Consider the following 12894-nt stretch of genomic DNA (forward strand, 5'->3'; position numbering starts at 1 on the left):
CTTGAGGGGGCACTGCACATGATGAAATGATAGGGGGCTGCAGATGATGAAGTGTGTTTGAGGGGGCACTGCGCATGATGAAATGATAGGGGGCTGCAGATGATGAAGTGTGCTTGAGGGGGCACTGCACATGATGAAATGATAGGGGGCTGCAGATGATGAAGTGTGTTTGAGGGGGCACTGCGCATGATGAAATGATAGGGGGCTGCAGATGATGAAGTGTGCTTGAGGGGGCACTGCGCATGATGAAATGATAGTGGGCTGCAGATGAAGTGTGTTTAAGGGGGCACTGCGCATGATGAAATGATAGGGGGCTGCAGATGATGAAGTGTGTTTGAGGGGGTACTGCACATGATGAAATGATAGGGGGCTGCAAATGATGAAGTGGGGGTGATGGGGACTGCAGATGATGAAGTGGAGGTGATGGGGACTGCAGATGATGAATTGTGTTTGAGGGGGTACTGCACATGATGAAATGATAGGGGGCTGCAAATGATAAAGGGGGACTGCAGATGAAGTGAAGGGGGATAGGGGACTAAATGATGAAGTAAGGTGGACTGCAAATGATGAAGTGGGGGTGATGGGGACTGCACATCAAGTGAGTGTGAGGGACGGTGGACAGCAATTGAATTGTAGGTGGGGGTGGGGAGAGCCAATGGTATATTGAAGGTAGGGAGAGCAAATAATGATTTTTGAGGGTGGGGAAGAGCAGTTGATAATGAATAGAGGGTGGGAGAGAGAAGACATGACAATGAATTGAGGCAGAAGGGGCATGTAGCTATAATGAATCGGAGTTAGGGTTAGAGCGGGAGGTGCATAGTGGGATCGTTGAGGATAAAGTGACTGGAAATAAATTGGGAGAAAGAGTACAGGTGCTAATTAATTTATATATTAAATGGGGCAAGTGGCTATGTATAGCTAGAAGGGGCTCAGTGGCGTATTATAATTTATATTTGGAATGGTGGGTTGCATAATAACCAATTACAGTATATATTAATGGTGGGTGAATGTCTGTATTCAGATGTGTAGTGTAGAAGAAAGGAAAAAAGTGGGGAATGTGCTCTGGAAGCGGTGCTCTAGATAACTGTGTTATTTTATGCAGAGATGAGTCCTGGCTGAAAGAAGTGATGGCGGTCTGCGCTGGATTAAAAAGAAACGCAAAGATGAAGGACTTCAGCTAGAGACATCACTGGTGAGTCAGTATGTTACCTGTACACTGACACCATACACTATATACTGTATACAGAGCTCCTGTGTATCATGTCACTAGTGATCCCTGTATTACCTATACACTGACACCATACACTGTATACTGTATACAGAGCTCCTGTGTATAATGTCACTGGTGATCACTATATTATCTGTACACTAAACACTATATACAGAGCTCCTGTGTATAATGTCACTAGTGATCACTGTATTACATGTACACTGACACTATATATAGAGCTCCTGTGTATAATGTCACTGGTGATCCCTGTATTACCTGTACACTGACACTATATATAGAGCTCATGTGTATAATGGCATCGGTGACCACTGTATTACCTGTACACAGACACTGCATACTAAGTACAGATCTCCTATGTATAATAGCACTTATGGTGATAGTATTTTTTTTTTTTATTAATGATCAGTATTGTACTATTCAATGTGGTGGTAATATGTTGTCCGGCCATGATGTGGCGGTATTTGTTCCTTGTATGTGCTATTATTTGGTCACTATGTGGTGGTAATATGTGGTCTGGTCATGGTGTGGTGGCATTTGTTCCTTGTACGTGCTATTATTCGGTCACCGTGTGGTGGTAATATGTGGTCTGGTCATGTTGTGTTGGTATTTGTTCCTTGTATGTAGTTGGTCACCATGTGGTGGTAATATGTGGTCTGTACATGCTGCTGTGGTATTTGTCCCTTGTATGCGATATTGTTCGGTCACTGTGGTGGTAATATGTGGTCTGCACATGGTGTGGCAGTATTTATTCCTTGTAGATAGTATTATAGGTCACTATGTGGTGATAATGTGGTGTCTGGTCATGGTGTGGTGTTATTTGTCCCTTGTATGTGGAATTATTGGTCATTTGAAAAATTGAAAAATAAATAAAAATATACCTAAATTGTATTGCATATTTTAACAAATGTTTAATAAGTTAGAGTAGAGTAGGGCCCGGCCAAAAGAGTCTACCTTGTCATCGTGGCAGATTAAAAAAACCTTTTGGCCAAAACAAAATCTGCTAGCTATGTGTGTGATCTGGTGATGGGAACTGTTAATGTGTGATTGGTGAGAAGTGTAGTTTTTCCAAGAGTCAGCGGTGGTGCTGTAGACAGTTCGAGGTTTGGAGGCGGGGCTGGGGTGGAGCCTGGGCGGAGTCTTAAGGGTCCCCCGAAAATGTTGCCAGTATGGGGCCCTGAAATTTCTAGTGGCAGCCCTGGGGGTGCAGAATATATATGGGGGTACATATGGGGATGCAGGATCTACAGTATATGGCGTGCAGAATATATATGGAGGGGCATATGGGTGTGCAGGGTGTATATGGGGTGCAGAATATATGTGGGGGTACATATGGGTGTGCAGGATGTATATGGAGGTGCAGGCTATATCTAGTGGCACATCTGGGGGTGCAAGCTATATGTGGAGGTTGCATACAGGAGGTGCTGGAGATATGTGGTGGTGCAGGCTACATGTGGGGGTACATATGGGGGTGCAGGATGTATAGTGGGGTAACACAAAATAATCCATCATGGCGTGTAGCCGTCAGGATAAGAAGAGATTTATATGGGGATGCGGATTATAGATTTAGATGTATATGGGGGTGCAGAATACATGTGGAGTTACATATCGGGGGTGCAGGCTTTATGTGGGGGTACATATATGGGGTGTGGGCTATAAGTGAGGGATACATATGAGGGTGCAAGCTACATGTAGGGGTACATATATAGGGATGCAGCCTATATGTGGGGGTACATATATGGGGTGCAGGATACATGTGGAGGGTACATATAGGGGTACAGGCTATATTCGGCTACATATGGGGGTGCAGGCTACATGCAGGGCCGGCGTTTGGCACAGGCAGACCAGGCAGACGCCTGGGGCCCCCACCTAGAAAGGGGGCCCCCTGCCTCTGCAGCCCCTGTATGAAGTGCCCAGAGGGTGTACAGCAGTGCTGTGTATTGTGTAGTTCTGGAATGCCTCTCCCAAACCCCCCTTGAGACCCCCTCAGTGCAGTGATTTACTCATGTGGTCCAGGAGCTCTGTGCTGTTTGCTGTAGGATCAGGTTTCACAGTCACATACAGCAGCCATCAGCATTGGCTCTGCCCAGTCACTAAATCATTGCTTGTAATCTGACAGGGTGACCTGCTATCACTACTGTCTGGATGACACAAGACAGGAATATTGTCTGCTGAATCAGGGCATTTATTATATAGAAATAAAGGAATTCCCACGTGAAATAATAAGGGTAAACTATACACATATAGTACAGGTGTGCATAGGAATCAGCGTTTTTGGTGCATTTTTTTTTTTGCAGCCAAAGCCTGCTCTCTTGGCAGTAAAAACACTGCTTTCCAAAACACCCATTTTTTAGGGTATGTGCAGAGGATCCGGAAATGGCAGCATCTTGGACGCAGCGGACATGTGCTCCATCCAGAGTGCTGTCATCTTTTGAACACAGGTGATTCCGCGTGTGTTCATTGAACCGTGTGGAATCCCTGTGTCCTATACATTGCAGGGGTGAGATTTCTCTTGTGGAGACTCGCGTCTGCGCCAGATAAATTGGCATGCTGGGGTCTGGACAGACTCACCGCATGTCCGTCTCCCCAGGTGAGGTATGAGTGTCAGTGCACGCATAGTAGAGATGGAATTTCTTGAAATCCCATCCACTGTACTGTAACATCTGGCCGCTCCGGGTTGGACGCTGCACAAGTACACAGCAGCCGACCTGCAGCGTTTACTGATTGTGGGCACATACCCTTAGAGCTTTTGCTGTTTGTTTTTTACACTATGCATTTTGTCTACAGTACATGTTTAATAAAGTTAGTGTTAGGCTATGTGCACTGATTTTGATAAATCCGTAAGGCAAAAACACTGCGTTTTTCCTGCGGATTTATCGTGGTTTTACCGCTGTTTTTATGCGGATTCTGCTGCGGTTTTACACCTGCGGTTTTCTATTATGGAGCAGGTGTCAAACCGCTGTGGATTCCGCACAAAGAATTGACATGCTGCGGAAAATAAACCGCAGCAATTCCGCGTGTTTTTTTCCGCAGCATGTGCACAGGGGTTTTTGTTTTCCATAGGTTAACATGGTACTGTACACCGCATGGAAAACTGCTGCGGATCCGCAGCATCAAAAACGCTGCGGATCCGCAGCAAAAACCGCAATATGTGCAAATGGCCTAATTCACAAAAAACGCAGCGAAAAACAACGTTGCAGCACTTGCAGCATTTTTTAAACTTTTTCATTGCTTTCTACAGGTGAAAAAAATTGCTGAAAGAAGTGACACGCTGCAGATTTAAAAAACACTGCAGTTGTGAAATTCAGTCAACGGAAAATAAAAGGGTGCACAGGAGATTTCTGAAAATCTCAGTTTTTGCTTGTGCTGTAAAATGCTGTAAACTTATTATTTGCAGAAGAAAAAGCTGCAAAAATTCTACATATGAACATGGCGAAAAGCTACTTTTCAAAGTGCCAGCAGTGACCCTGCGTACAGCTAATAGTGGCAGACCCGTTGGCCGATATAAGGCCCCTAAATATGGAGGCCACAGTGCAATGTTATCATTTGGGGCCCCCACTTTAAATTTTTGCCTAGGGCCCCACTTTGTCTAAAACCGGCCCTGGCTACATATGGGGGGTAAATATAGGGGTGCAGGCTATATGTGGGGGTACATTTGGGGAGTGCAGGCAATATGGGCAGCACGGTGGCTCAGTGGTTATCACTGGTGACTTGCAGCACTGGGGTCTTGGGTTCAAATCCCACCAAGGACAACATCTGCAAGGAGTTTGTTCTTTTATAAAGGTTATATAAGAAATGCAATGAAAGCAATAAAGTGTCGGAGGCTTAAATATTTCAATAATTTTTATTTAGGTGAAAATTGCACAGATACATAGAAATATGATGGTAAAGATGTACCATTTGTTCTTATCAGTATTATAAAACATTGTATAATTTGTGAAATCATATTAAAAAAATAGGACAATAAGTAATTAGTAGAAATTTGATTAAAAATTAACAAGCAAACAAAAGATAAAAAAGGATTGTATGATCTCTAACAAAAATCCAGCACATTCCTTAAAGGGAACCTGTCACCCCGTTTTTTCCGTATGAGATAAAAATACCGTTAAATAGGGCCTGAACTGTGCATTACAATAATGTATTTTGTGGACCCTGATTCCCCACCTATGCTGCCGAAATACGTTACCAAAGTCGCCGTTTTCGCCTGTCAATCAGGCTGGTCTGGTCGGATGGGCGTGGTGACATCGCTGTTCCTTCCCCCAGATCTTGCTTATTTTTCCGTTGGTGGCATAGTGGTTTGCGCATGCCCAAGGCCCGAATCCACTTCATAGGTGTGGAAAAAGAGCGTGATGTGCGCTATTCCCCTGGTGATCGGTGGGGGCGGCCATCTTCCTGTGGCCGCGCATGCACAGATGGAGCGCTCTGCTGCCCGCGGCTTCAGGAAAATGGCTGCGGGATGCCGCGTGTGCGCAGATGGAGATCGCGGCGGCCATTTTCCTGAAGCCGAGATACGAACTCTGCTTCAGGAAAATGGCCACCGCAATCTCCATCTGCGCACGTGCAGCATCCCGCGGCCATTTTCCTGAAGCCGCGGGCAGCAGAGCGCTCCATCTGCGCACGCGCGGCCACAGGAAGATGGCCGCCCCCACCGATCACCAGGGGAATAGCGCAGATCGCGCTCTTTTTCCACACCTATGAAGTGGATTCGGGTCTTGGGCATGTGCAAACCACTACGCCACCAACGGAAAAATAAGCAAGATCTGGGGGAAGGAACAGCAATGTCACCACGCCCATTCGACCAGACCAGCCTGATTGACAGCCGAAAACGGCGACTTTGGTAACGTATTTCGGCAGCATAGGTGGGGAATCATGGTCCACAAAATACACTATTGTAATGCACAGCTCAGGCCCTATTTAACGGTATTTTTATCTCATACGGAAAAAACGGGGTGATAGGTTCCCTTTAAGATCTTGTGCTTTAGTATAAGCACACTCTGACACTGTTTAAGCTGGTATTTGCCCTTTGTCATAGTTAGTGGCGCCGCACATCTATCTCAGAAAAACATCGCTCATGATGACTACACAAGCACTAAAATTGTTTGTCACCATTAGGAGTATGGATGTGAATGTGGAAACAATGGCAGAATGGCATTTTTCATGTATTAACCAATTTTACAAACTTCATCAACTGAGTTAGGCTACGTTCACATTTGCGTTGTGCGCCGCATGGGTCCTTTTTTTCATTGATTTTGGACGCAGCAAAAATGCAACTTGCTGCGTCCTCTGCGCCCGGACGCGGGCGCCGCAGTGACGCATGCGGCGCAAAACGCAAGTGCGACGCATGTACATGCGCCCCCATGTTAAATATAGGGGCGCATGACGCATGCGGCGACGCTGCGGCGCCCGACGCTGCGGCGCTGACCGCAAATGTGAACGTAGCCTAAAATGACACTTGACTCACGCTCGCAGCAGAGTTTGAGCTGAGGGTCAATTGCATATAGCATCCAATGCTCTCACATGAGGGAATCATCGGATACTACTTGCCTGTGTGAGCGAGCCCTTAGTGTTTATTGCTGTCTCCATTATGCAGTAAATGTCATTTATTCATATAGGCTAATTACGGTGGCGTGGCCAAGCAGTTCAGCGCACTATCCCACCCACACGTTTTGCATGCCGCCACTTCACTCACAGATGGTATACACCAAAAATGTAAGTAAATTATAGCGCAAAGCTATGCCTGCTTATAGTGTATGAAAATTATAATGTCAGGCAGAGGAGAAAAATATGTGCCACACATTATACTCAAGCATGCTGTATTAAAAAACCTGGAAAAATGAAACACCAGGTGTATGAAAGGCCCCTTCAACACTTAAAAACAAAAAGACAACACTTCAAACAATATGCATATTATACAGGTATAAAGGGACACTAGCTGTTTCCAGCCAGCTAACGCTCGGCATGCTCATTGCTATCTAATTAACGCTGCTAGTGATTAAACTAAAGTAAATAATGACAACATTCAATAGCGCTTACGCAGGTGGTAAATTAACTTAAAATTAAGTTAATAATAATAATTAAAAATCAGAATAATACTAAAACATTTTATTCACAGTGTAAAATCAAAAGCAAACTGGATTTGTGTGGTAATGTGTGGGGACAGGGCCTCGTGTGGTAATGTGTGGGGACAGAGCCTCGTGTGGTAATGTGTGAGGATGGAGCCTCGTGTGGTAATGTGTGGGGACAGAGCCTCGTGTGGTAATGTGTGGGGACAGAGCCTCGTGTGGTAATGTGTGAGGACGCAGCCTCATGTGGTAATATGTGAGGACGGAGCCTCGTGTGGTAATGTGTGGGGACAGAGCCTCGTGTGGTAATGTGGAGGGACGGAGCCTCGTATGGTAATGTGTGGGGACAGAGCCTCATGTGGTAATGTGTGGGGATGGAGCCTCGTGTGGTAATGTGTGAGGACGGAGCCCCGTATCGTAATGTGTGGGGACAGAGCCTCGTATGGTAATGTGTGAGGACGGAGCCTCGTGTGGTAATGTGTGAGGACGGAGCCTCGTGTGGTAATGTGGGGGGACGGAGCCTCATGTGGTAATGTGTGGGGACGGAGCCTCGTGTGGTAATATGTGGGGATGGAGCCTCGTGTGGCAGTGTGTGGGGGCGGAATTATGTGTGGTAATGTGGGGGGCGGGATTATGTGTAGTAATGTGGTGGTGGGGCGGGATTGTGTGTGGTAATGTGGTGGGGGGGTGGGATTATGTGTGGTAATGTAGTGGGGGGCGGGATTATGTGTGGTAATGTGGTGGGGGGCGGTATTATGTGTGGTAATGTGGTAGGGGGGCGGGATTATGTGTGGTAATGTGGTGGGGGGGCAGGATTATGTGTGGTAATGTGGGGGGGGCAGGATTATGTGTGGTAATGTGGTGGGGGGCGGGATTGTGTGTGGTAATGTGGTGGGGGTGGGATTATGTGTGGTAATGTGGTGGGGGGTGGGATTATGTGTGGTAATGTGGTGGGGGCGGGATTATGTGTGGTAATGTGGTGGGGGCGGGATTATGTGTGGTAATGTGGTGGGGGGCGGCATTATGTGTGGTAATGTGGTGGGGGGCGGCATTATGTGTGGTAATGTGGTGGGGGGGTGGGATTATGTGTGGCAATGTGGTGGGGGGGCGGGATTGTGTGTGGTAATGTGGGGGGCGGGATTGTGTGTGGTAATGTGGGGGGGCGGGATTGTGTGTGGTAATGTGGTGGGGGGCGGGATTGTGTGGTAATGTGATGGGGGGGCGATATTGTGTGTGGTAATGTGGTGGGGGGCGGGATTGTGTGTGGTAATGTGGTGGGGGCGGGATTGTGTGTGGTAATGTGGTGGGCTGGCGGGATTGTGTGCGGTAATGTGGGGGGGTGAGATTGTGTGTGGTAATGTGGTGGGGGCGGGATTGTGTGTGGTGATGTGTGGGGGCGGAGCTACTGTGCAGGGGGCGGGATTAGCGAGTAATCACGATGCCTCTTATATATATAGATTTACACATATAATTTGTGTATACAAAACAGTTCTAAGTGATAATCAGGTATGTGAACTTTTTTAGTACTACTATTTAGGAATGGACTAAGAGGTCCAGAAGCTGAGATCAAATATCAGTACCTTCTCCAATCCACACAAATAACAGGCCAAGTGAGATTTTTTTCTTTCACAGTCAGTGTAGCATATTATTTTCTTGTCTGTTCAGCTCAATAACAATGAGAGAGTCTAACATGGGATGAGGGCGCTGTCGGGCCTCAACAACCTATGTACCGAACAGTAGCTCAGGTTTTATTAGTATGCTACTATAACATTTTTCTATTTTATTCTTTTTCTAGTGTTACTAATAACTTTTCGCAGTCTGGCCCAGAACAGCTGTTGTCCATCTGCATCTTCTGGCCACTTTAGGTAGGTTTTCTTGTCTAGAATCTTAGTGAGCTTTTGGTAATACTGAAGTTCTTCCCTAGGGATGTCATCCAGGAACACCAGGATGAGGGAATCCTTACTCTCTGCTACAAGCCTGTAAGTTGCCATTCTTATCTCCAAGGAGCACCAGTTACTCTGAAGGTAACTATGTGTGATAACACAGATTGTCCACCTGCTGTTATAGATACTGTCCACAATGTTCTCCACAATGTCTCTGCCAATCTCAAAGTCTCGGTTATGGATACACACTTTAAAGAAAGGAGGACCGATTTGTTCCAAGTTATGGAGAAGCTGCTCTGTTACCCACTGTTCATCGTGGACATTATATGACACAAATACGTCATATTCATAGTGGCCTCTTTTTCTGTGTCTATTACTGAGCCAACATTTGATTGTATAAAACATGTACAGAATATACCACCAGATACTTTCATAGAAGACAGAAATACACATAAATATCAAAGTACCGATGAGTGTAACTAAGAATGCGATGAAACATAGCTCAGTATGGCAGTTCTGTTCTAAGAAGGAGATTAAGTACGGGTACTGTATTTGAGTATTAACAAAACAATGTTGATCATAAAAGTTAAGGAATAAAACTTGTGTTTCAGATTTCACCCACTGACCCAGCCATGCAAACTCACATTTACAAATAAAACTTGTGTCTGGAAGAAAAACATATTTTAGACTTATCATATCAGCGAACACATTGTCTGGAAATCCGTAAATTCTTTCATTTTCTATTATTAAAAATCTGACTGATTTTAAATCTCGGAACAACACATTTGATCCGTAGTCCTCTATTCCTGAATTTACTAAATGCAAAATTTGTAGGTTTTTCAACCCCAGAAATAGTTTCTGCACATTTAATGCTGGGAAATCATACAGTTCATTTGTATTTTCAAAGTGAAAAAATGAAAGCTTTGTTAAGTTTTGTAAATTAGAGTTAAAGATGTTTCTGTTGGATTCTGAACGTACATTCGCTATCAAATATATCTTGTCTAAATTTGTAAATTTTCCCAGTGCGATCTCAAGTTTTGCATCACGGCAGAGAAGAGCGTAGACATTTGTTAAGTAAAGTTCTTTTACTTTGTGAAATGGAAACTCATCACACTTATCAATGAACACATGATGCGAGTCAATGCTCAAACTCTCAAAGTCATTAAATATGTTGAAGTATTCAGATTCAATTGTCAGCATCGTGTCAAGTGTTTTCAGGGACATCTTTTTCAGTGACTCCATATTTTGTGACCATGACATGCTTACCATGTCTTTAAATGCAATAGCAATCTCTTCAAGGTTTCTTAGATCCTGAAAGACCCAGTCATTAATTTCTTCTAAGAAATTTTCATTTAAGATCAATTGTTTTAATGAAAAAAGACCTGAAAATGAAAATTCAGCTAAACTATAGAAATAATTACTATTTAGATGCAAAACTTCCAGAGTCTTTAAACCGCGAAACGAATATTTACCGATTGTCTGAATCTTATTGTGATTGAGTGAAAGTGACTTCAGTTTTTTTAGGCATTGAAATTCATCTTCTGTTAAAGAAGCTAAATAGTTAAATGACAAGTTAAGGTGAACAAGCTCCATGGAAACATTCTCAGAGCATATTTCAACTGCGGTAATTATATTGTTTGACAAGTTGAGCTCTTTCAAATTTTTCAGTTTCTTCATTTGAGATGCAGTCACATTTTTGACCGAATTGTATGATAAATCCAGAATGCGCAGAAGGTTGCAGGACCCTTTGGATGTATTGATAAACTTAATACGGTTCTGTGCCAGCTGGAGTTCTTGGATCTTAAAAAGTGATGTATACATACAGATGTTAAAATCAGGAAACTGAGAACTGGAAAATGAAAAAGAGTCAACTACTTGGATCCCAGAATTTTTCAAAGCTGTTACAACTGAATAAGAAATATCAGGTTTAAAAAAGGATAGCTTTGGAAAGTTACATAATGAGTTGTTTTCCAATGTGAAAATTTGTTTTCCATCTATGTTCAAATAGGAAATATTAAAGTGCATGAAACTGGTATTACCGATGTGATTTTCGTTCACAAGACAGTCTGTTTCTCGGAGTGCAACCAGACTGTAACTAATCAGAGATAATCCTTGCAGATTTTCTAGTTTAGGAAGATACCGAGTTACTGATGATAAAGTTTCAATGTTGTTGTCATCCAGAATAAGATGTTTCAGTTGATGAAGGTTGTCAAATATGGATTTGTTCAGAGATGAAAAAGGGAATCCTGTCAATTTAAGCTCTTGCAGCATATAAAGTCCTCGCAAATCAAGTTCATCAATAAATGGCTGTTGTGTCTGTTGTATCCACAAAACAGAGAGTTTCTCAAGTCCCAAAAAGACCTCAGGTGAAATCACAAAATCACCAAATATATAGATATAAATTAGGTTTGTAAGATTGGAAAGAGCTTGTGGCTTAATGCTGACATTAAATATCTGCAGATAGAGCTAGTCTGAAGTCACAGGAACTTCTTCTAAGTCCTCTATGGAGGTGTTATGGAACTTACAGACTGCTGCAAGGCTGAAGTTTAGTTGGTCAAATCTGTCAAAATCAAAAGACGTTCTTGTACTGAAAGTATCAAAATATTCATGCTCTATAGTGTCACAGTGCTTCCTTAGCATACCAAGACATGAAGAATAGGTAGCTATGAAGAAGGCTAAGCACACCAGACGAAGAATAGCATCCATGTCATCAGATCTCTTCATGAAGTAACTCAGATTTTACACTTAAGGTTTTTTGTTTCTTTCAATGCCTTAGGCTTTGTGTCAAAGAAAGCTACTTATCAAATTCCATTTTATTTATGAAATGCTCTGGTTTCGTTTGTTATTGGTGGTAGTCAGTGGACAAGTCCATCTAGGATGTTGTCACCATTGAGGGCTCATTTTAGTCACGGACAGAATACGCAGGTGGACTTGGAGCATTAAAAAAAATATGCAACAATCTTCACAGTACAAGCAGTATCACTGTGCCGAAAATGTAGTTTAAATGTTCAAGTACATTAAGTGCAAAGGAATGTGCTCACTGTGACAATGTAGATTTCCACAGTGTGTTCCTCCTGCACAACAAACTCTGCCCCTGTAAGATTTTGATGGCAGGCAGTTCTCGTGTGACACAGTCTGCAGCAGTATTACTGTTATCCTGATTCTTCCTCCTGTAGAAGTTCTTCTCCATTCTCTCTCCACATAGGCTTCTATGGATCTCCTCTGTGTTCAAAACTCCTTCAGCCTTTTTTCTTTGCACATCGCTAGTTGGCTCTAGAACTCCAGAAACCATTAGCTCTTTTCTTTAATCTGGCATGGGACAAAATTAAATTGCCTTCCTCTTCAACTACACTCCAAGAGAGACTAGATTCCTTGACTTGTTGTGTATTCTTTGCTGGACTGCATATTACGTTTCTGAATCCTTGTAAGACTCAAAAAAGCTGTGCTATGCAGAGTCTGTAATGTTTTACAAGTTTTGCAGGTTTCACAAGGAAAAATTTATGTTTTTCATACTGTCTGTCTGATTGTGCGATTAGTGAACTTTGATCATACATGGCTTTTTAAATAACATTTTTGACCCAGTATGGTATATTTTCGTATGGTGGGGCAAGTATTTGATCACTTGTAATCTATCTCATTTAAACACATCAATCCAGGTCATTAAATGGCTGTAGATTGTCTATATACAAGTTGTTTAAACAACAAAACAGTGATGGGGATA

At 43.4% G+C, this 12894-nt stretch overlaps 1 protein-coding gene across 1 annotated transcript; it reads right to left on the reverse strand.

The window, feature by feature from the left end:
* Positions 1-8634: 8634 nt before the first annotated feature.
* Positions 8635-12582, reverse strand: LOC143769914 (toll-like receptor 2 type-2). The gene has a single exon (XM_077258962.1). The coding sequence runs from the start codon at positions 11442-11444 to the stop codon at positions 9066-9068; it is 2379 nt and encodes a 792-aa protein (XP_077115077.1). The 5' UTR covers positions 11445-12582; the 3' UTR covers positions 8635-9065.
* Positions 12583-12894: the final 312 nt, after the last annotated feature.

Source organism: Ranitomeya variabilis, chromosome 4, assembly GCF_051348905.1.
Source record: "Ranitomeya variabilis isolate aRanVar5 chromosome 4, aRanVar5.hap1, whole genome shotgun sequence".
NCBI classification, from domain to species: Eukaryota; Metazoa; Chordata; class Amphibia; order Anura; family Dendrobatidae; genus Ranitomeya; species Ranitomeya variabilis.